This window comes from Triturus cristatus, chromosome 1_1 (assembly GCF_964204655.1).
Source record: "Triturus cristatus chromosome 1_1, aTriCri1.1, whole genome shotgun sequence".
Taxonomy (NCBI): domain Eukaryota; kingdom Metazoa; phylum Chordata; class Amphibia; order Caudata; family Salamandridae; genus Triturus; species Triturus cristatus.
In genome coordinates, this window is record NC_140579.1 from 82,707,926 (window position 1) to 82,733,425 (window position 25,500).

A 25,500-nucleotide genomic window follows, 5' to 3' on the forward strand; every position below is an offset into this window, starting at 1 on the left:
TTCTAGGCAAGCATTTTGGCAGCCGCGGACAATCAGAAGGAAATAGAGGATATTTGCTCCCCAGACTCCAATAAGAGTTGATACCGGTGATTTTGCGTAATGGTTGAACTGAAACAAAGAGGGTGAACCAGTACATGCATACATATGGAGAGCGTCCCACCAGAAGCAGTGGAAGACGGATTGTATCCTGAGCATTGTGAAATCTAAGTGGCACTGTATATTATGAACCCTGGTCTTTTTGATGGTTTGATAGATTAATGTATTAACCCTGTCCTGAGGAGGCCTAAGAAGAATAAAGGCTGAAACGTGGTCACGTCGACACTTCTAAGGAGGAGTCATTTGAACTGTAGTGATTGTTTAGAATTGTAGGGTGTCACACTAGAACGACTTGTATTAGTTGACTAGCCTTAAGTGTGCCACCTGGACTACCTCTTAGTGGTCCTTCCAGAATTATAAGGGGGACACTAGTGAGAATAATAATATTGTAGGGTTATTGTGGTTTTTATATATATGTTTTTTGGTTTATGTATAGAATGTTGTGATATATGTCATTTTTTGTGTTTATTTCATTGATTAGGTGCTAGTGTCTATGTGGGTTAAAAATATGTTTTGATACATCCAAGCAAGAATAATAATTGTGGAGAGGGTAATTAAATGTACTCTACTCAAAAATGATTTTGTATCTATTCCTTTATACCATTTGTCATTGTATAAAACTATTTTGATTCTAGGCACTAGAAAATATGGTGAAAGTTTGGCATATTTAACTATTATGCTAATTCAAAGTAATGTGGCACATGCAGTGCACTAGTGGCATAAAGGTTACATGTGACGTGCGATACCATGTGGATTTTCACCACCCCATAAGTCACTCTATAATGATTATTTCAGGCCGGCCATTGCATATCTAAGCTGGTGTGCTGTGAGGCACATGTCAAAGGAAAACATTTTCAACAGAAAGCTACTTTTAATATTCCTTGAACAACCTTCCTCACCCCATCAGGACCTCCCCATCCCTTCTCGAGTTCCGCAAGAAACTGTAGACCTGGCTATTCTACTAGGAGCCTGACCGGCCTACTCCCCTACCCAGTGCCTGGATACCCCTCGGATGATAAGAGTGCTCTCAGGTCCATATAACATAACATACATTTTGACATTAGCTAAGTCAAACATAAATAGTGCCTTGAAGCACGGAATGCCTGGGTGAATAATGTCTAAAACGCAGGATAGTCCTAATATTTAGACTGCTATATTACTACATAAAATATCCAAAAAAGGTATTTGTCACTGTCTGGTCATTTTCCTATGGTAAATGCATACTTGTTAAGAAATGGTATATTTTGCCACACATGAGAATAGGAAATAGATGCATTGTTGTATTATGATTTAGTGGTGAACATAGGTTTTTGTGACATATGCGGCACGGCTGACTTTATTAAAAGTTGACTTTCTTTGTTCAGAAGCCATGGCAGTAACTAATTCAATTCTGACCAGGTTCTATCTTCTTCAGTGGCACTAAATAACTCTTGAAGAGTTCTGAAATACATTTCCTGGGAGAGAACAATATGGCTGGACCTGCTGACATGCAGGAGTAATTACTGGTTAGGTAACTTGCAATGGGGAGAAGGGAGTTGGCTGGAAAAGGACATTGCCCTCTCAAAGAACTGTCAGGAACCTTCTACAGAAAGATGTTCTGTGGTAAAGACTTCTATATCTTTGTATGTCTTCTAGTAAATAGTGCTACAGAGTCATGGTGCCTTAGAAGCTGATCCACTTCCAGCAAATCAGACTCTTCAAGAACAGGGGCCCGGACCTCAGAACGAGCCAACTTTGGTTTCCAGTGAAGGTCAATCATGTCCATTGGGCAGCCAGCGGGGGAAGATCCTGTGCTCCACACACTACCATAAGAGTCTTGTCCTCTTGAAAGCAGAGCAACGTTTTGTGGAATTGTGTCCAGTAAACCAGACAGGAACCAATGCAAAAGAGGGCTGGGAGAACAATTTCTTGGGAATGGATCAAGAGTTTTTACCAATGTTGTGTTATGTTATGTCGGGTATTTGTAGAGCGCACGGCTACTCCCAGGAATGTCCCGGCGCTGAAAATGAACACGCAACCACGTAACCACAAAAGAAAACACAGACACCAAGCGACAGATGCCAGTGGAGCCAAATTAAAGTTGGAAAAGCCATGTCTTGAGCCTTTTTCTAAAAGTCAGCAGATCCTGAGCCTGACGGAGAGTCAGGGGGAGGTTGTTCCATAGACCGGAGGTGACCACCTGAAAAGAGCGGCTTCCGACCCGAGCAAGTGCAATTTTCGGAACAGGAGTCAGGAGTTGGGTAGAGGATCTCAAAGTACGTTGAGGGACACAGCGGGGGAATCTATGTCTTAAGTAAGGAGCTCCAATCTGATTAAAACCTTTAAACACAAGAATCAGAGCTTTAAAATGAATTCTCTTTTGAACCGGCAGCCAATGCAGGGAGGACAAAAGAGGGGAAGTACGAGTGCTGGGGGCGGCCAGAAATATGGCCCTAGCAGCCGCATTTTGAATCACCTGCAAACGGGAGATCAAGTAACTGGGAAGACCCAAATACAAAGAATTTGCATAGTCCAAACGCGACCAATCACTTGTTAGTGACCTCAATAATGAAGGCTTCCCACCATAAGCTCCTCATAATAAAACTGGACTTGGAAACAAGAGAAGATGAAGACCCTGCTGCTGGGTGTGCCTGGAAAGGGAGTTAGGCCTGGACCTGCTGTGCCTTGAATCCAAGGACTGGAGGGGATTCTCAAGGGTCAGAGCATGTGGCCTTCTGCAGCCCAGTGAGATGAAACACTGATGAAGGCCTACTTTTTGCAAGAACCAGCTGACCAGTCTGAAGTGAGCTGGACTGGAATTGCAGAAAATGAGTTTTGAGCTTGCCTCCAACAGCTGATCTGTGGTCAGCTGAGGAATGTAACAGGGGAGCATTTTGTTGAAATGACATGCTAATTGATATGCTGGAAACAGTCAGAGATATTTGTAAGAGACAGCAAAGCTATCCACGTTATGTCATGTTATACTATTTTATTAAGCGCACAGCTGCCCCAGCACAGGGGCGTCCCAGCGCTGATAGCAGAAAAATGGAGGGCTGCTGACAGGAGACAAATTGTATAGCGGAGGGAAGAGGTGCGTTTTGATGGCCTTGCGAAATTCCAGCTAATTATTCATGCTGCGGATGAATATTGGCAGAGTGTTCCAAAGTTTGGGGTCCAATGTATGGAAGGAGCGCCCACCCGCCCGTACCCTCCTCACCCGGGGAACAACCGCCAGATGTTGTCTCATTGAACGGGATTGACAAGAGGGTGAATAGGGTGAGAGCAAGTCGGCCAGAATGCCAGGAGAGGAGAAATTCAGAATTTTAAAAGCAATGCAGAGGGACTTAAACTCTACACGTCTGGCCACGGGCAGCCAGTGTAGCCGACGGATAGCACTGGTGGTTGAGCAGGTTCTAGGGAGGCCAAGAAGAGTTCTGGCAGCAACGTTTTGGACTCTCTGCAGTCTCAGGACTTCACTGTATGGCACTGTACCAAAAGAGGACAACTGTCTTGTGGAGAAAGGAGGGCAGGAGAGCTAATTACTTATGATGGACTCCAGTTGGCTGGTTTCCCAGTCAGTTTGACACCTCAAGCTGATGAACAAGATTTGCAGCAAATAAACCAAAAGGTTAGTTACAATTAGAGGTAGCATAGGATACTTCATTAGAATAAGATCATACATTAATTATTCCAACGTCAAGAGCTATATGGGATGTACATTATCATGGTGATACTGTATATAAACCTGCATGATAGGTACAGAGAGAAAGTAACTACATTATTTCATCAAGCATGAATATATTGTGTAGAAATGAATTCATGCCTTTTAAAAGCTACTGTACCTCATTTCTAAATTGAATCTATGCAATTGAAACCCAATTAGACAACTGGGAGCTATAACAGGTGTGTTCAGGTAAGACAAAGCAGGATGTTAGATGTGTTTTATTTTTTTATTAATAAATTCACATTTATGAGATGCAGTTGAAATCCTGGAGGGGAATGTCCAGGGAATATAGTGAGATTTTACTTGGATGTTTCTAAAAATATTTCAATTTTTCCTGTACTATCTGAAGAAGAAATATTAATGAATGATAAAGACTGAAATAACTTTACAGTGGAGGGTGAATTTAAATCAACTCAATTTTGTATAAAGTTTAGTAGTGCTACAATAGTTCCACTAACATACTCCAAAATGATATTCACAAACCGTCCTCGGCCCGTCCCAATCCGGATTCCGAGCCAACCACAGCACCGAGACCACCCTACTCGCTGCCACAGATGACATCCGCACCCTCCTGGACCAGGGCCACTCCGCGGCCCTCATCCTCTTTGACCTATCTGCAGCCTTAGACACCGTCTCCCACCGCACACTAATAACCAGACTATATGACGCCGGCATACTAGGAACTGCCCTAGACTGGATCCGCTCGTTCCTCACCGGAAGAAGCCAAAGGATCAGACTACCCCCCTTCCTCTCTGCCCCCACCAACATCACCTGTGGAGTCCCACAGGGGTCATCTTGGGCCCGACCCTCTTCAACATCTACATGGCCTCCCTCGCAGACATCGTCCGACAACACGGCCTCAACATCGTATCCTATGATGATGACACCCAGCTCATCCTCTCCCTCAACAAAGACCCCACCACCGCAAAACTCAACTTCCAGAGAGGAATGCAAGAAGTGGAAGTCTGGATGACCAACAGCTGGCTAAAACTCAACGCCGAGAAAAAAGAAGTCCTTGGAACCACCCCCTCAGCATGGGACAACACCTGGTGGCCCACTGCCCTCGGAAGCCCAACTACCCCTTCAGACCACGCCAGGAACCTTGGCATCGTACTCGACTCATTACTCACCATGAACTGACAGGTCAACGCCATCACCTCCAGCTGTTTCAACACCCTCTGCATCCTACGAAAGACCTTCAAATGGATCCCCCCAGAATCGAGGAAACAGTCACTGACGCACTAATCACCAGCAAACTCGACTATGGCAACGCAATCTATGCCGGCATCAACAAGTCCCTACTCCGCAAACTGCAAACAATGCAGAACACCGCAGCCAGACTCTTCCTCGACATCCCCCGGCACGAACACATCAGCCACAACTTTGTGGCGACTCCACTGGCTCCCCGTGGAGAAGAGGGTCGCTTTCAAAATCCTCACTCACGTCTACAAATGCCTGCTCAACAATGGACCAAAATACCTCAACGACAGAATAAACTTCCACGTACCCAAAAGGAACCTGCAATCATCCAACCTCACACTGGCTGAGACCCCGCGGATCCACAGAGCCAGATCAGGCGGAAGATCGTTCTCTCACATCGCAGCCAAGACGTGGAACGAGCTACCGGCAGACAACAGATGCGCCCCCTCCCGTAACACCTTCAGGGAGACCCTCGAGACCTGGCTCTTCGGCTGAACGGAGCGGCACCCCCCCCTTAGCGCCTTGAGAGCCTCACGGGTGAGTAGCTCGCTTATTGATGATTGATTGAAACCTACATGTGAAGATCTCCACCTCCCCCAACTTTTCTGAAAAGAAATCACTGTCCTGACTGCAGAGATATCTACACACGTGTGATTACATTTTAGGAATAACTGTAGTAATTATGGGAGGGACAGGGCGCAGTGGCTTGAAAACGTGGACTACTTACTACTAAGCGGGTGGGGATGAGGGAGGGGTAAGGAAGAATTAAAGAAGGGCTAGGGAGGGGAGACATTTTGAGTGGAACATTCACCCACTCACAAGAGTATGCCCGTTGTTATTCACAAACTTCATGTCTAAAGTTACTAGATCTAAAAAAGACCCAAAACAGTAGAATATGTATCCAGCTCAAACCTAAAGTAAGTCCAGTTCCACTCATGGCCAACCGTTGTTATTACAACATCCTTGCATAGAAAATAATGGAGGCAGAGACTTAAAAGAACTACTCAGGGGAAATAATGTCAAAATGAATTCATTTATTTCAACTACTTACATAAATTTAAATAAATGTTAATATATATATATATATATGCGTGTGTGTGTGTGTGTGTGTGTGTCTAGTATCATTAGTATTTCATTTTAAAATATTTTTATCTTTTTTTAATTTAAAAGAATACATAAATGTAATGTTTGTAAATTAATTTAAATTAACTGCACATAACTTTTAAACTTTTTACTACATAAATAAATATGAGCATTTTACTTTAGGTGTTTTTATTTCAATTAAATTGGTATATTTAATATAGTTAAACATTTATTTGAAAATTAGGATGGCAGTGTTGTTTAACTTTTTATTTTGCTCTACATTTAAAATAAATATATTACATTCATTTACATTACATTATTACATTATTTACATTATTATTTAATCTTAAATATTTTTTGTATTTTTTTACTTTTGATAAACTTTAATGTTTTTCCCTATACTGTATGATAGGTAGATCTCTGTAGTAGTAGCATAGGTATGCGCCTAAGTGAGAAAAGTTCCCTGTAGTAACTTTGCACTCATAAATGAGGCTCACCCCCTGTTTTCAGGGGTTGAACACATGTAAATCTACACTATGTAGTAAATATACACTTCTAAATAGTGAATAATGAAAAGTAATACATTTACTACAAATCAAAAGCGTAAATGAGATGTTTAGATTTGATAACATCTAAGTTTACCTTTTTTAAATAGTCCTCTATGTGTTTAGATGAGCCAGTGCCAGTAATTTAATGTTAGAGGGTTACTTCTTTTTAGGTGTATTCCTATTTATAGAGGGCAGATTGGCATTGGATGAAAGGAGATATGTCCAGCAAGTGGCACCAATGATGAACACAGGGAGTGTCTGGAAACAGCCACTATGTATTTGGCTCTTGGGGGCCACATCCATTCTTAGAAATGATTATTTAACAACATATTAAATCATTGTCTTAATTTTCACATCTTTAGTTTACATCGTTTAACATGGAAATTATACAATTATGTAGATGAGCTGGTTCAATATGTATATAATGAGGCTTACTGAAGTCCTACAAACTTAATTAGTTTTGGTACAATCTGCATTTGCCAACAGTTTTATAAAGAACACGTCTAACCATTTCTACATAACAGAGCGGCGACAAGCAACCTTTGGAAAAAAGCCACCTTTGATACAGCACAGAGGAATGAGATATTTGTATGAAGAAATAGTAAATTGGAACAGTAGCAATAAATCCAGACCTAACAATGTGATTCATCCTCATCTTGCTATATACCCCATAAAGAGACACTATATAAATAAATGGCTCTTTCTCACTTAGAATGTACAGCTAACTTAGAGTAGAATTCTGATCTGTGCACAAACTTCTGTTTATGCAGGAATCATAATTATGGATGGGAGTTGTACTATGACAGCGCCCAGCCACAATTGGTGAATTTTGTTAGCCCAAAAACGCATGGTAAATTCCGATACCAAAATTGGCACCAAATTCTACATGCAATTCTCAATTTCCACTAGGAAAATCTCAGATTTAAGATGTTTACGGCACCCAATGAATACTTTTTCATACAGCATCTGTGTTTACCTGGTACAGCAAATACAGTCAGGTCAACAGTGATTTAAATGGAAATTTGTGGACCTTTGTTCTTGACCATTGATCTGTACTTTTGAACATTCATGGTAGGCTCTAGAACATCAACCGTGGCTCCTACCGCAAAACTTACTTCATCCTAAAGTCATCGGCTGCCAGGTCGGTATTGTCCACCTGCAGCAAAAGCCGGCCATTGTCTCGTGCAGCATTCTGGATCTGTAGATCAAAATGGTAGAATTGTGGTGAATATATCAGAGTAAAACACAATGGAAGATTGTAAAAAGGATCTGGGATCCTATTTTCCTGCACCTCTGATATTAAAAAAACTAATTTTTGGTTGCTTCCATCTAATGTGAAGGAGTCCTCTTTTTTTAATTTTTTTTAACGTTATCCAAACAAAAAGTAAGTCAAATAAAACCTCAAACTCTTCGATTTGTTTTTTTTAATGAATGCAATAATCTAATTTTAGGAGTCAGAAAGCTTATCTGGAAGTGATGTGTTGTTGGCATCCCTTTCAAATACCAAATCAGTATGTTATGAGTCAATGTTTTGAGACTGAAATTTAGTCACAAAAAATTGAAAAGTAACTGAGGCCTCAAAGGAGGTGGAAACCCATTTGAAAAGTGATGCGGTGGGTTTGGGACGCCTTCTGGGGATTTCCTAAATGATGCTGTTAAATACAATGGGGCTTATTTATGAGAAGTGTACGGAGCATCATGTCGCAAGGAGTTACAGATAAGTCAGTATTACTGACGTACCCTGAAGGCGAAAAAGTGATGCATTGGTGGGGTGTGTCTGAAAACAGACGCTACTCCAGCAATGTGTCCTTTCACATGGGGCAAGCCCTATGTGAAAGGGCCTGCGTCCTAGGAGTGGCGCTAAAATCTCATAGATTTCAATGGGTCACTCTAACGAGGCTTTGCTCTACCTGATCGAGGTATAATGTGGCGCAGGGGTTTACGAAGTGAAGTATCTGCCTAGATGCAAATGCTTTTCCCTTCTGTTTTGGGTTCGTTGTGCAGGGCTGTCTTTGAGCATGCTTGGATGGATGTTGGCGTGCACTTCCAGAGCTGCGACTTGTCCTGCACTGTTCTGGCTGCTTCAAGGGCCAGTATTTAGCAAGCCCTGAGCCTGGGCTGCAGGGTCCATGCTAGGGGTTCACTCCTGTTTCTACCATGTCTCCTTGTTGCTTGGCTGGGCTGGTGGTGTTGAGTGTAATGTTGCCCCTTTCCTTACTTGTGGTGCCCCCCACAGATGACACTAAGCGTTGTGGTAAGGTGGTAGGGGTTTATTCCTTAAATTACATTCACCGCAGGAGCGCCGGTACGGAGCTCCGATCTCTATTCGAATCGGCGCGCTAGTGCCGAATCCAAGATGGCCGCCGCCGGAAGTCCGGTGACGGCGCACGTAGTGCGCGCCGCGGACTAGACCGCAACACCACATCTCCCTCCTTTATAAACACAACAGTCACAGTCCCTCCTTCACACTTGAACAGTCTTACTTGTGGTCTAGGCTGAACTCCTCGAATCTTTGTGGCAGCATTATTCTCCTCCCGCAGTGTGTCCTCCTGCTTCCTGCGCCTGCGGTAGGGGTGGTGCCCCCCCACTCAGGAACGCCGCTCCACTCGCATCTCGAGGTTCAGGACCGCCCAACTCTGTCTCTCGGTCACTTAGTCCTGGAGTCTCGACTCCCCCTCCTCTTGGACTCCAGGTTCCTTGGGGAACACTTCCTGCTTCTCCATCTGGTCTCCTACTTTCGCTTTTTTCCGCCGGTGTGGACCCGGCTCCTTCCCTGCTCTCCAGTTCCATTCTCTGCTCAGTCTCGTCGGCCCTGGTACATCTTGCCATACGATCTTGGGCCCATATCTTCCCGTCGCTCAGTAAGGCTGATGTGGAATAGGGTTCCACCACTTGGAATGGGGGCGTGAACTTGCTGTCCCCTTTCCTCCCCGGTGTTGGCAGTTTCACCCTCACCCACTCTCCTCTCTCCAATGCGACTTCCTTGGTGTTATGCCTTGAGTTGTAGTAGTTTGTGTAAACGGCTTGCGCCTTCTCCAAGTTCTTGCGCACCACTGCCGGCGACCAATGACTCTGCACGGTGAGCTTCTTCCAGGCCACGTTGTCTCTGGTGAACGGTTCTCTTCCTCTCAGTATGCGGAACGGGCTGTAGCCTGTGGAAGAGGGAGTTATCCGGTAAGCCCATAGCAGACGCTTGAGTTCCTTCTCCCAGCTTGCTCCCTGACCGATGGCCACTTGCACTGACCCCATTATTACTCTGTTGAATCTCTCTACTGCTCCGTTCCCCGCGGGGTGGTAGACCGGTGTGCGTCTGACGGTTATCCCGTTTCTGTCCATGAAGGCCTCCCATTTGGTCGACGTGAACTGTGGGCCGTTGTCACTGAGGATTCCTTTGGGGATCCCTTCTCTGATGAACACCTCCATGAGGAACCCCAAGATGGTATCTGTCTCCGCGTTTTCATCCACATGGACTTCTGGCCACTTCGAGTACCTGTCCACGACCACGGTGAGGTACTTCTGGTTACCACTGGCGTCTTGTATGGGGCCTAGGACGTCTATTGAGATTTCTTCCCACGGATTTTCCGGACAGTCGAAGCGTCCCAGCGGTGGACGTAGCACTCTTTGCGTCTTGTCTGCATTGCTGCACTGCTCACACGTTCTGACATGTCTTTCCACTGCGAGGTCCAACCCTGGCCACCAATAGTCCTCTTTTACTCTTCCCTTCGTTTTCACGATTCCCAAATGCCCTTCGTGGGCAATGGCCACCACTCTAGGTCTCAGCGCCATCGGGGGTACTACCTTGTTGCCCCGGAACAGGAAACATGGGTCGTTCCCCAGCGACAGTTCTTCCCTGACCTCCCAGTACTGTTTGAGTTCTTCTCCGAGTAACCTCTTCTCCGGCCACCCCTGCGTCACATATGTTTTGACTGCCTTCACCTTCTCGTCTGACCCGTACTCTTCTTCCCATTCCTGCTTGCTGATGGCTTTTTAGTGATCGCCCATGAACGCCACTGCGTACTCTGCCCAATTTTCTGCGTCTTGCGCCTCTGCAGATTCCTTTGCAGCTGCCCTGCTCAGGTAGTCCGCCACGCGGTTCCTGGTGCCTGGGATGTACTCCACGTCGTACACGTAGTCGAGGAGTCGCAGCGTCATCTTGGCGATTCTTGGTGTTGCGTGCTTATGGCCGTTGGACGTGAGAACTTTTACCAGGGGCTTGTGGTCTGTTCGTAAGAGGAACCTTCCTCCCCACAGGAACTGTCGGAACCTCTCCACCGCCCACACGACGGCCAGCATTTCTTTTTCAATCACGCTGAATTTGCGTTCATTGTCAGCCAACGTGCGGGACGCGAAGCTGATTGTGGCTGTCATTCCTTGTGCAGACCTTTGAGTTAGCACCGCCCCTAGGCCTCGGTCGCTCGCGTCTGTGGTCAGGGTCGTGGGAGCTGCTGGGTCGAACCCTTGAATGGGTACAGCTTCGCATATTTCTCTTTTCATCCCCTCGAACTCCAGCTGTTGTTCCACCTTCCATGCAAACGCCGTTTTGTCCTTCAGGATCGACCTCAGGTGGTATGTCTTTGACGCAAAGTGGGATACGAACTTGCTGTAGAATTCAGCCATCCCTAAGAATGTCCGTACCTCCTCCTTGCTTGCGGGCGTGGGTGCATCCCTGATGGCCACCACGTTGGATGCCTTGGGTTTTATGCCCTCCTGGCTGATTTCATGCCCCAGGTACGTGACATTTTCCAGTCCAAACTTGCACTTGTCCCACTGGGCTGTAAGCCCATTCTGCTCAAGTACTGCCAGGACGTCTGCTAGCCTCCGGTCGTGCTCTTCCTTGGAGGCACCCATCACCAAGATGTCGTCCTGGAAGAACTGGATTCCCTCCATCTTGTTGAACAGGCGGTACATCAATTTTTGGAAGACCGCCGCCGCCGAGGCAAGCCCGAACGGCATCCGTAAGAATTTGTAGCACCCGAACGGTGTTATGAATGATGTGAGATGGTTGCACGATTTGTGGAGTGCGATCTGGTGATACGCAGACGTCAAGTCTACAGTGGAGAACCACCTGGCGCCCTTGGTCTTGGCTAGCATCTCATTGATGCGGGGAAGGGGGAACTTGTCCACCACAATGTTCTTATTGAGTTCCCTGAGGTCCCCACACAATCTCACCTTCCCGTTCGGCTTCTGCGCCACGACTAAGGGGGCCAACCATTCCGCATTGTCGATGGCTTCGATGATCCCGTTGTCCTCTAACCTCTGCAGTTCCTCTTGTACTGCCTCCCTGGTGCGGAACGGGATGTTTCGCACCTTGTGGGACACCGGTCGGGCTCCTTCTTTCAGGTTTATTTTGTGCGTGAATTTGGTTAACTTCCCTATGTCGTCTCTGAAGACTTCGGGGAACTCCTCCTTCCACTGCCTTGCTCCTACTCCGGGGTCCTCTTCCATCATGAGCACTTGTACGCGTCCTCCCGGGTTCAACTTTATTCCCAGCTTTCCTTGATCCTTCCATCCTAATACTGATGGCCCCTTTTCTGCCACATACAATTTCCCATCGCACGTTCTGCCCTTGAACTCGAATGTTAGGGGGCAATACCCTACCATGGGTATGGGTTCCCCAGTGAATGTCACCGGATGGATGTCCGTGGGACGCAGTTGGTGTGTGTTAACCGGTGCGAAGTCCTCCTCCCATATCTTCTTCCTTATGATCGTGTAGGGGGAACCAGAGTCTGCGACCATTGTGACTCCTACTCCCCCGATGGTCATGTCGCAACTAGGTTTCTTGTCGACCGCACCGTCGATCCCCAAAATCTGGTCCTCTATCATCAGGATCTCTTCGTCGTCCTCCTGGCTTTCTTGCTCTTCCTCCTTGGTCGTCTCCTGTGCCACTTACTTTACTTGCTGCCTTGGTGTTTTCCTTCGGCATACTCTTTCATAATGGCCCATCAGACCATAGTACGTACACTTAGCTCGGAACGCTGGGCACACTTTGTCGTTGGCGGCATGTCTATCACTGCCGCATCTGTAGCACGTGTTGGTGCTCCCTTGTCCCTGTGCCTGCTGTTTCGCACCCCGGGTCATGGGCTTCCTGTGCTGCCGCGTGTTGTGCTGTTCTGCCGCCGTCTGTCTCTCGCGGCTCTTCCGATCTTCTATCCTGCACACTGCTTGTTCTGGGAGTCGGTCCTTCTTAGCCGTCTCCGCACATCTCTTGGACATTTCTGCTTTCTTCACCATGGCTACCACTGTCTTAAGGGGTTCGTCTCCGTTAGCCCACAGCTTATCCTGAATGGACGCGTTCACTGCATGCATTACTATTTGGTCCCTGATCAACTCTTCCTGGAAGGCTCCGAATTTGCACGTTAGGGCCAGCTTCTGTAACGCCGCCACATACTGGTCGATCGTTTCCCCTTTCTGTTGCGCTCTGTGGTAGAAGTTGTACCTGTCGACAGCTACACATACGGTCGGGCGGTAGTGGGCATCCATATCATCGATCGCGTGCTGAAACACATCATCGTCTGCTGCGGGCCGCACTACCTTCACCAGATCGTCGTATACTCTCTGACCTGCAGGGCCCAAATGGTGTAAGAGTATCCTCTTCCTGCGCGTGCTCGAGAACTCTGCGCCGCCTTCCTCCTCTAAGGCGAACAAGTAGTTCAAGAAATACGGCTTCCAGTCCTCCCACGGCATCTCCGGAATCCCTGCCTTCGTGAGGAAGGGTACTGGGTTCGGCAATCCGGTCGACTTGGCACTCATCTTACTCCCTGCCTCCGTTCGCCGCGGTCTTGGGCTCGAACTTCTCGACCCCCGGGTGCTGTCGAGGCTCCCTTCGCCTGGGTCGTCGTCTCGGTCGGATTTGCCGCTTCTCACGTGTCTTCCTGTGACCCCCGCCACGGTGCGTGGAGGTGTCTAGCCACGTGGACTCTCCCTGGTGCCGTTCCTCGCCGCCGGGCTGCTGCCGTCCTGAACCGGGCTCGGTTGGGACCCGTCTGACCTGATGCGCGCCCTCCTCCGCTCTCCGTGATGCTGCCGCGCCCCTGCTGGTTCGGGGTGGTGACCGTGGGTGTAGACAGCGTGCTCACCACGAGGCACTCACCCTGGAGGCAGCGCTGGGCCGTTTCACCTCCTCGTCGCCATTGTAATGTTGCCCCTTTCCTTACTTGTGGTGCCCCCCACAGATGACACTAAGCGTTGTGGTAAGGTGGTAGGGGTTTATTCCTTAAATTACATTCACCGCAGGAGCGCCGGTACGGAGCTCCGATCTCTATTCGAATCGGCGCGCTAGTGCCGAATCCAAGATGGCCGCCGCCGGAAGTCCGGTGACGGCGCACATAGTGCGCGCCGCGGACTAGACCGCAACACCACATTGAGGGTGAGTTTGGCCACCATCACCTCCATGCCTGCTGCAGCCCCTTTGGCGTATTTCCTTTGTCCAGGGCCGTGGCCCCCATTTCATCCACTTCCTAATTCCCGGGGTGTGTGGCCCTCATTAAGAACGCCTCTTGCAGTCTGTCTTTTGGGCCTCTGGCTCTCCTTTTTGCATTTTAGACCCTCCCCCCTCCCCCCCACACCCTTCTCTGTGTCAGCTTTGCACTGGGTATTGCTTTCAGCAGGCTGGGTAGCTGCAGCGTGCCAAAGGCCCCACAAAGCGTCCTTCAGCTCCTGTTCTTCCAACCATCGATCTGCTTTGAGGTCGGTCCACGCCTCCCTAGATTTTAGGGCACTTGTGTCAATCCTGCTGCTTGTACTGGTCATTAATGTGGCTCCTTGGGGTCTTTTTTCCTCGGATCTCTTGTGAATCTTTGGCGGGGTCATTGGGTCACTTGGGAGCTCACCATTCAGCTGTGCCGTCTTCTGCTGTTGAGTTGGAGCCATTGTCTTCGGTTGGCTCAGACCTTGACCCCTGACTCTGGTTTTTACTGGCTCGCACTCTGTTGGTGCCCTGGGTGTGTGCTTCAGTGGTCTGTTTGCTCCTGGAGTGTTTTTCATCCCTGTGAGTTGTCTGCATCCCTACAGCAAACATGTTCGTGTCTTCCAGAACTCGGTGATGGGAGCCTTGATTTTCCCTAAATCACCCTTTTATGTGTTGTTAAATGTTAGACCGTTTGCAAAGGGTTTTTCTTGTGCCCAGTTTGTTCTAGTATTTGTTTCCCTCTTTCATCTGCAAATGGTGGGTCTCCAGCTCTGATGACCATCTCTTTGTTTCCTCTAATGGATGAAGAAGGCTGACCAAAAATCCTTTTAATTAGGTATATAGGTATGTATTGTTATTATGGATTCATTTAAAAACACAAGCCTTATCGCAAGGCCAGACCTAAAAAAATATTTTTTTAAACCATGACATTGGAGCAGCATAGGATAAAAAATATGACTCTCGAATGAATGAATGAATGAATGAGAGAAGAAATTATTGAAATCGATTTAAATAGTTCTTTCTGTGCCCTATTTTGTAAACAGCAAAATAAACAGACAGCACCCCAACTGATAGTAGTAATTTGACGAGAATACCCTAATGAATTTTAGAGGCCTTATGTTTCTAGTAGTCGAGGTGTGTAAGGAGCAGTTTCTTTGTAATATGCGCAAATACTTACGGAATACTTCACACGTTAACAGATTTGCACAAGCTTTTCACTTTACATATCTACGTGAAAATAATTACTTTTCTACGATTTTTTTCGTGGGACAGTAATTCCTTTAAGAATATTTAACTAAAGAATGCTTCTGAATAACTTACCCTTTATACAGAAAAATAGTGGGGCATATCAGCAAGCAGGCGTTAAAAAATTATCGCTGCTTTTGCGTCCATTTTCGGACGAAAAGCGGCGATAATTTTATCGCCTTATCTGCGAGGTCACGCTATCGCATGAAATCTTGCCTTATTTCCATTTCCCTTAACGCCCATCTTTGCATCTCTAATGAGATGCAAAGTGGGCGTTCCTCCCCAGGATAACGGGAGAAATGTCTCTAAGCGACATTTCTCCTATTATCAAGCCTCACACAAAGTAGCATAGCGACAGGAAAAGTAGCGATAACCTCTGTTATTGCTACTTTTCGTACGCCTGCTTTGAAACTGACTTAGCCATGATATCCTATGGAAGGTGGATATCATGGCTAAGTATGTGAGGCCCTATCAGCAAGCTATCGCCAAACTTCGTGGGATTATCTCTGGGTTTCCAGCGATAATCACACGTTTGGCAGTTAGCGCTAGGATTTTTATCGCTTTTGAGATAAGTGTTGCAAATAGCACGCTATCTCAGCGATAAAAATCCACTCTAGCTGGCGATAATTATCCTAGCGCTAAGTGCGCTTAGCGATAATTATCACCGGTTGTTGCTGATATGCCTCAGTGTTCTTTTTGAAAATTGTCTTTTTAGATACAAAAGTGTTGCACAGTTTTAACTATTCAAGAACAATTCTACCTGCATTTCCATGTTATCTGGGCTTGATTGGCATGAAAAGCATGGCATGAGGGATGGTAAAGATAAAATTAAAACTTTGCACAGTTTGCAAGGGTCACGAAACATCGAATTTTTAAACTTGTGGGCGAAAATACCCTTTGCACAGTCCTGTATTGTGGACCAACAACCCAACATACTAAAAACGTGGCCCATCCACCCTCTGGCTAGTCATACTGTGGCCATTGGACCAGCTGAAGTTTGCACATTGGAATAACAAGAGGAGATTAAGGACCAAAATTCTTTGGCCATACGGTTCAAAAGTCTAAACTGCCTGGAAAAAAAAATCTACTGTAGGCAAACCAAGCTGAAGATAGTACCTGTACATTTTTTCTCCAGCTGTCTTTACTAACTGTTCCAACTATGTGCAGTTAATCTGAACAACTGAAATACCATAAGCTTTAGATCATAGTAGCAAACATGATAGAAAAGTTTTTTTTTTTAAATCTACAGAATACGGCATTTCTATGAGCGGCAGCAAAGTTACCATCCTTGCAAGATGTCCTATGCACCCAGGAGAACTGGCGTATTCCTGTTTTGTGCATAGAACCAGAACAGAGAGGTGATGAGTCCCACATAATGGAGTTGCGGTTCCATGCCAGTTATGCACACCTAAAGGAGTGTGCGCGAGCTTTGAATCATCTTCCATTTCCCTTGGAGCCCAATGACCTATGGGATTTGGAAAATGTGCATATTTGACTGTGTCAGAGACCTGAGGGCCTATACAAAGTCAGGAATTTCACATTTAAGCCCGGCATGCGTGTGGCACTGTGCCCGCATGCCCATCCTTTTGGAAGCACTGTCCTCTTAGGAAACATCTTGGATGTGTTATATGTCTGTCGTGCCCTGCAGAGTGCTGGAGATGACATGACACGTGGAGTTGCCTAAGATGTTATATAGACTAGTAGTTATAGTGTGGCGGTGGAACGCTGGGAGTCTCAAACCCCTCTATGAGGGGATACAAGCGGGGGGCGTGGTCAGCAGCCCAAGATGGTGGTCACTTGTGCGACGAGCTCCAGGCGGGGGCACCTTATCCGTATCTTATCCGACATTCCTTACCTGAACATTCAGCTGTCTGCACTGCGGGACGCTCTTCACCGTTGAGCGGCTTCCACGGAATGACACTCCGGCTCGCGGAGTCAACGTATGAGCTGGCACACTGGCGGAGGCGATTGCTGATGCGACTTGTGGCCAGGTCGGGCTGGCGTGGTGGGCTGCGTGATCTGTCGAGACTACGTGGATCCCCGGACCGGGGGCCTTCCCGCCCCGCTGCTGTGTTTCTCTCCAGCGGGGCCCGTCTGGGCTGTGAACTGTCCAGGATTTCCTGGGTGGCCTTCCCCATAGTTGCCGCCGAGTCTCACGGTGAGATTACCGGTGCGGTTGTGGCGCGCAGCAGTACACCACTCCCCGGGGGGACCCCTTTTCATCCGGGAGGACCGTATCGCGCCACGCATCGGTGACAGGTCCCCTGTTGTGCCAGTGTACACCTGTACAACCCGGTGGTGGCTAGCTGTGCGGAGTAAATTGTTGATGCTGCTCGAGTTCCTTCTGTTCCCTGTGGCCTGGTCTGGGGGCGGAGCTTCGGAGGCCTCGGGCTGCCCTACTGGCGAGGCCGGGTTTGGTGATCAGGAGGCTGGCTGTTGGGACTACTTTGATCCCCGGACCGGGGGCCTACCCACTCCACAGCTGTGCTTTAATTTGGTGGGGTCCTGCCGAGCTGGAGACTGTCCAGATTCACCCGTATAGCCCTTTCCATCCTTATTGCAGAAATTCACGGCGGGGACAAGGGCGCCAGTGCCACTGCAGTGCATGAGATTTCTTCTCCCCCGAGAAGACCGTGTCATACCGCACATCGGTACCAGGTCCTCTGCAGTGCCCGTGTGCACTTGGGCGAATCGTTGGAGGCTGAGGGAGCAGCGTCCATCATCAACGCCACTTGTCTCCTTTTACCCCCCCCCCATAGTGCTACATACGTGACTGCTAACTTGACTGGGGCTGGCAGCCTGATGTGCTCCTGGCGGCTGTGGAGCGGTGAGGTTCAGTGAGACGCTGTCAGCTCTGTGGTCCATTTATACTGGTTATGGCTATCCCCCAGCTCTTTGATCCTGCATAGTGCGTACGTTGCTACACTTCTCAATACCTGTTGTTGGTTGCCGTGGCTAGACCAGTGCTTTGATATTGGATGGTGCAGGGGTCGCTACTGTTAAAAAGTGTAATATCTCTGATCCTGCAGAATCTACTATCCCTCCACGCCTCTTACGCTCTGCAGTCGCCTACTTACCTGGCCTGTGTCCAGTTCTTGTCACTGTGTCCTTCGACAGTGGGTGCTTGTTCCCTCAGTGCTTTTACGATAGCTGCACCCATTGCCACGTATTCCTTGCACCACTGCACCTCCTCACTTACCATGGGTAAACGGAAGCCCAAAGCAACCACTAGGTCGGGGAGGGCAGGTCCGCTCTCTACGGTTTCAGGACACTCATCTAGCCGGTCGCATCGCACAGAAGGAAGTGTCGATACTAATGCTTCTGAGTATAAACTGGACATGATTTTGCGGGCAATCCGTGATTCCAGTTCTGCACTAGAAGCGCGATTGGGCTTGATATCAGTGGATCTCAACTCATTAAAAGCCGATAAAGTTAAATCTGCTGAGCAAACTGTAGAAACCATGGTACCGCAAGTGAAAGCCCATGAAGAACAACTCTGTCAAATGCACCAACAGATTGATTCCCTTCAGGCCCGGGCCGATGATGCGGAAGGTCGGGCACGACGCAATAATCTCAGAATTGTTGGATTACCAGAAGGAACGGAGGGCTCTAACCCAACAGAGTACATAGAAAACTGGCTGAAAACTACCGTGGCCCCTGTCGGGCTATCTGCACACTTCACAGTTGAGCGTGCCCATCATGTTGCTACACGTAGGCCACTACCTGGTACCAACCCACGCCCAATATTGGCCAGGATTTTGAATTATAGAGACCGAGATCACTTGTTACAGGCGGCAAGGGATAATGGCCCGCTACAGATTGATAACGTGAAGGTCTCAATATTCCCCGATTATATTCTGGAAGTACAGTATAAACGGTTTTCCTTTATGGAACTGTGCCAGCAAAACTGAAAATTATATATAATCAGCGCTTGTTATTTTTTGATACTCTGGACAATGCTTGGGACTGGCCGGACAGGACCCTTCCCGATGTCCAACCTACCAGGTGAATGGATTCCTCGCAGCCTAAATCACAGCCCCCCCCCCTCAGGAGGCATAAATGTGGGCTTCTTACCCAGATTTGGGGTTCTGGTCCTCCGCCTCGACAACAGGTGATGGAGGGCCCTTCGTTCTGCCTTTACCTTCCGTACTTCTCGCACATCCATTAGCACCAGCCTGTCCGTTGATGCTAATTTGGACTCGGAGTCTGACAGCAACGTGGCACTGTTCCCCTCAGTGGTCTCGCAACTTAGTTATGATCCTTTGGCATGAACTGTATTATTTGTTACATTGCTTCAGACCTTGCTCCCTGTTCGCTATAAGTTACTTGTACAGGTCGACATGCTATTGTTACAGTCATGCGTACTTATTCTCCTTGCTATGTAAATTGTTCTTAGTATATATTTGCACGACAGGTAGGGATGGCTTAGTAAGCTCCCTGGCCCGGCCCGCGTTTTGGGCTTTCTCATATATTGCTCATTGCTATTGTTTGTATACCAATAGTGTTAGCAACCATCCCCCGCAGGCGTTAGCAACTGTTGATGGTGAAGTATGTTAATTTTGTTTTCACAGTTTGGTCGAACGAAGTTTGGTCGTTGGACCCAGTATTGGGACGTTGTTGAATTTTTTGTAATTTTGCCGCATGGTCTGGGATTTGGGGACGGGTATGTGGGGGGCGGCGACCGGGGAGGTTTATCATTATCTTCTGTGGATGTCTACTGCCAAATCTTATACTTTCATCTCTTGGAATGTCCGGGGTATGGGAACTATCACTAAACGGCACAAAATAGCTGCACAGTTACACCGCCATTAAGCCCAAATAGTATATTTGCAGGAAACTCACCTGTTACCCTACGAAACTACGAAACTACAAAAACGTTGAAGGGGTCAATTTTATGTGACTGCATATTCTGCCTTTTCTTGAGGGACTGCAATATGGATTCAGGTGGGGATTCCCTTCTCCCTTAGTGAGAGTAAAATTGATGACCAGGGTCGGTTTGTCATTCTTCTTGGGGCATTGGATGGTAGACAGGTGGTGTTGGGTTCCCTTTATGCTCCGAATACAAATCAGGAAGCATTTTTAACACACGTCTCTCGAGCACTCTCAGACTGGTCACACTACCCATGGTTATTGGGTAGGGATTTAAATGGGGTACTTGATCTATATCTTGACCGCTCCCATCCTCCCTTATCTAATACTACAGCGCATTTGCAGGCTGTTACCTTGACAAGCTGGGCACAAGGCTGGAATTTATTGGATGTGTGGAGGTCCCTACATGTTAATATGCAGGAATATTCCTTCCATTCTTACCCACACAAGTTACATACTCGTTTGGATTATTTCCTTTGTTCCCCTGATTTATCCTCTTCTGTAGCGCAGTGTAATTATCTGGGCAAGACCATATCAGATCATAATCCCATAGAATTACTACTGAACTACTGGGGTTGTTCCCCTGCTCCTATCCAGACTTGGAGAATGCAACCTATACAATTAGAAGACTAGGTTTATCGTACCACTTTGGCTACAGCTGTCTCTACTTATTTTGTAGATAATGAGGGTAATGCCTCGTCCAGGTCCTTTGAGTGGGAGGCCTTTGCGGGGTTTCCATGGGAACCTTGGTGGGTTTGCGGAGGGACACGATTAGGGATATAACAGACCTGGAAAGGGAATTACAGGCTATGGAGATAGCTGCCCAGAGGAGCGATGAAGGCATAGAGCTTCTGCAGGCCGCTAGAATTAAATATGCTGAATTATTGGAATGCTTGAGACTGATTGACTTTAATGCCTACACACTGTGCACACATTCCGAGACGGACAGAGCAGGCACGTTGTTAGCACGGTTGATTAAATCTTCTGCAACTCCCACTCCCATATTGGCGATACATAATGTTCACAATGTGTTGGTTACTTCCCAGGTTGAAATAAATACTGCATTTCAGGAATACTATGCACACTTATATACCACTCCCCTCTTAGGGTGAACAACCTTTACAACGCAACTATTACAACGCACTACACTTACAACGAAATTTTTACAACGCAACATCCACTACAACGCATTCCATTACATCGCATGACACTACAACGCATGTTTAAAAACTACCTTTACAACGCATTCCATTACATCGCATACTACCTTTACAACGCATACCATTACAACGCAATCCAACACTTACCCTACTGTTGCACCCCCTGGAGTTAGAATAGTAATTTTTACCCCTATACTATCCAATACTTACCTTAAATGCAATTTAATATTATGCGATGTAATGGAATGCGTTGTAAAGGTAGTTTTTAAACATGCGTTGTAGTGTCATGCTATGTAATGGAATGCATTTTAGTGGATGTTGCGATGTAAAAAATGCATTGTAAGTGCATGCGTTGTAAAAGTGTGCGACATACATCCCCCTCTTAGACATGTCAGATGCTACCGCATGCTTCCTGGCAGAGGTCCAACTTCCCTCTATTTCAGAATCAACCGACAAAGACTTGGCGGCTCCGATTACTACTGCTGAGATTCGTATGGCGATTAATGCATTAGCCCGTAATAAATTGCCGGGCTCCGACAGCCTCCCCATGGAGTTTTATTCAACTTTTGCAACTGATTCCTAGATTATTGCAACTTTATACCTCCTCCTTCGAGGCTGGTGCCCTACCTCCCACTACCAGGGAGACATTGGTTGCGTCCCTTTTGAAACCAGACAAGGATCCGACCGAGCTTATGTCCTATAGACCTCTCTCGATTCTTACCACAGAATACAAGATTCTCAGTAAGGTTTTTGCCTCACAGCTTCTTCCGTTACTTCCCCGCTTGGTCCGTACTGATCAATGCGGGTTCATACCCCAACGCAGAACCTCACTAAATATTCGACGGCTTCATGCCTTGCTACATGCGGCGTTAGAAACTACACCACTTGCTGGCTGTTTATCGTTAGACGTGCGACAAGCTTTTGACACCCTGAGCTTGCTCTATATGTTAGCTGTATTATCCAAATTTGGCCTGCCCCAGTCCTATTGTAATTGGATCAAACTGCTCTACACTAACCCTACTGCTCGTGCTAAGACGGGTTTGAACATCTCTCCCTCTCATACTGTTTATCGGGGAACGCGCAAGGGCTGCCCCTTATCCCCCTTGCTATTTGTATTAGCCCTCGAACCTCTTGCACAATATTTGCGTCAGGTTATGGTCCCCTACGGTATTCCATTACGGGGTGTGATCCTCTCTGTATCACTCTACGCCGATGATATGTTGTTATATTTCCAAATCTAAATGAAAATAATCATGCAGTAGCTGCTGTTTTCTATACCTATGCTTCTCCCTATTTACAATTTGGTCAGATGCAATTTTGAATAGAGCCTCTTACCTTTAAATATTTGGGGATTCACATATATAGAACCAATTTGAACACCATGGATGGTAATGTGGTGCGGACAATAAATTCACTACGTTCACAGATTTCCTTCTGGAATACGTCACCATTGACAGCAGAGGGCCGCTTGGCTGTCTCCAAAATGGTTATGTTGCCCAGACTTCTTTACCATTTTGTGAATCTCTCGGTTGTACTCCTGGCCTGGATTTTTAAAACACTTAATACCCTGTTGTCTTCTTTAATTTGGGGGACGGGCAGACATAGGATGGCATTGGCTAAGTTGCAACTATCTAGTAATGCAGGTGGGCTGGGGGCATCTGATTTAAAAAAATATTGTATAGTCGGACTACTACAGTGGTTGGCATATTAGTTGGCAGGCAAAAATGTGTTTGAAATTGGGCATTCCCCTGACTTTTTGAAACAAGGAACCCTTCAATCACTGTTAGGCCCGGGCGCGCAGAATCTGCGGGATCCTCCTTATCTCCTACATAATGCGCTACACTATTGGAAACAAGCTCATAAGTTAGCAAAGCTGCCCTTTCCATACACCTGAATATCCCGCTCTGTGGTTTGCCTACTAGACGAGGGATAGTATCAATGACTCGGATAAGGGGGTGGACACAACAGGGTGTGGAGACAGTTGGTGAGTTCTTCCCAAATGGCCACCTGATGCCCCACGAAGAGTTTGTACGCAATCATTCCGCACCTGGTACTTTGCTTCTTACTCATGCAGCATGCAGTAATTTGTGAGCTGGTCCACTGGAATTATGCGGCAGGAGAGGTCCAAAATATGCACCAGAATTGATGAAATTATGTAGCAAGAAAATGATAATTATATGGCATAATGCACACATTTTGTGATATTACTATCTCTTTTTGGTCGTTTTTATACTTGTATAGCACTATGTGGGCAAAGGTTTCACATCATTTGAACCAGTTTGACATGCAAATACAGCAATAAGTAACGGAAACTGGCTAGTCAACCTTTGCGAAGAGCCTTCCACTGTGCAGCAGCACGTTACCAGGGGGCATATTTGCAACAGGCAGCGATAATTATCACCGACCTTGTATACCGCATTTTTTTCTATCGCTGGAATATTTCGCCATGCTAGCGTTGTATTAACAACGCTTAGCGCCATGACGATGTATATTCCAGTGATGTTCCATGTAAAACGGCGACATGCTGATGATACAACCCTGTGGTCGTATCACATGAATCCACCTCCAATGTTATGTATGCCTTAGTCAGGAATTTAACAGACATTAAATTCCTACGTTAAGGCATACTTAGCGCGATCAAAATAATCGCACCAGAATGACAAAAGAATTTAAAATGTCCCATTTTCTAAAATGGTGGAACAATTCCTTCTAGCCCACTCTTACTGACAGACTCTTGCTCATGTATTGTACAAGTAGTATACGAGTATTTCTTAATGGCCCTGGTGGATTTTAGAAACCTACGTCAGTTACACCCCTTGACTATCTCCTGTGAATTATAGAAAGGCAGAAACAATGCGGTCTGTTTCTGTGGAATGGACCTGCTGATGGCCAGTGGCTAGACCCATCTTGCCTGGCCCATGAAGCAGCCTGCCACACTGATGGCCACGCGTCCTTACCTGACCTTGGAGGTCCTGGATGGTCTGGTAGTATTTGCTGAAGTCGCGTCCGCTGGCGGGGGACACCTTGCCGTAGTGCTTCTTGATTTTGATCTCCAGCTGGGAGTTGGCACTTTCCAGCGATCGCACCTTCTCAAGGTAGGTGGCCAGGCGTTCGTTGAGGTTCTGCATGGTCATCTTCTCGTTGCCCGTCATCAAGAGGTTGTCACCTGAGCTGTACTGATTGACGCTGAACTTCAGCGGTGCATAGGCGACCCTTGAAGAAACTTGAGTCCCGTAGCCCCCGGCCCCCCCATAAACACTGGGGGTCAGACGAACGGTTTGGGCCGAGGTTGAAGAGATTCTTCTTTTGATGACTACCCTGCTGGACATCGCCATGGTGTGCAGTGGACTCTAGATCAGGGATGTGGTGGACCGGCTGGAGAAGGCAATGCACGGAAACCACTGCTCCCTGTGTTTTTTATAGATCAGAAGCAGGGCTGGGTTACAGCCAGCACCACCCAGTATGATTTCCACACTTTATTATCTTTTCTGGTAAAAGTGATAAGGGAGCATACTGAAAGTGACCTATCACCTGCAAGGCAGGGTACATACAGGTGCAATGGAGTGTAAGCTGTCTGGACCCCTTGAGATGGAGCTCACCGGTCAAACACGGTGCGGGAGAGGTTTACCAGGAAACAGAACGGATCACTACTCTTCTCGTTAATGTTCATGAATGGCTCTATTGATTAATACATTTAGGAAAGAACAGACCTGGCCAGTTTTCCTGGCAGGGAACTTTGGGCCAGACCTATTAAGCATGTATAAGTTGCAAATGCGCCCATTCCGGGTTTGCGATCGTTCAAAACCTTTCTTGAATGTACTAAAGCCACTTTAGGCGTAATTCTCAAACGGTTTTGTGAATGGACACTGATTCGTGCTTAGAGCATGCAGAAAGCGTCCCTTCCAAACTGTGAATCATCAGTGTGTGGTGTAGCAATACACTTTATACTATCTCCCGGTAAAACAGGGTGTGCAAAATTGTGTTACTTGCATTTGTGTTATTAAGTGAAATAGCAGGAAAAAGATTCTAAAATAAATGGAATGATCAAAAATCCAAAACTGGCATTTAGAGGTATATTTTATTGCGAAACGGGTCTGCGTGTCCACTTTCGACACGAGGAGGCATGTTGCACCGATGTGTTTTTAAAAAATAAATAGAGAAAAAAACACCAGCGTTGCAAACAGCAGC

The 25,500-nt window shown here is 46.8% G+C and overlaps 1 protein-coding gene across 1 annotated transcript in view; it reads right to left on the minus strand.

The window, feature by feature from the left end:
* LOC146869516 (keratin, type I cytoskeletal 19-like) overlaps nucleotides 1–24,685 on the minus strand; it is a 47,108-nt gene extending 22,423 nt beyond the window's left edge. The window contains exons 1-2 of the mRNA XM_085654125.1: nucleotides 24,270–24,685; nucleotides 7,746–7,828 (exon numbers count right to left, since the gene is read on the minus strand). Coding sequence (XP_085510251.1) covers nucleotides 7,746–7,828; nucleotides 24,270–24,647 — 461 coding nt within the window. The 5' untranslated portion in view covers nucleotides 24,648–24,685. The remainder of the gene's footprint in view (nucleotides 1–7,745; nucleotides 7,829–24,269) is intronic.
* Between the last annotated feature and the right edge of the window lie 815 nt (nucleotides 24,686–25,500).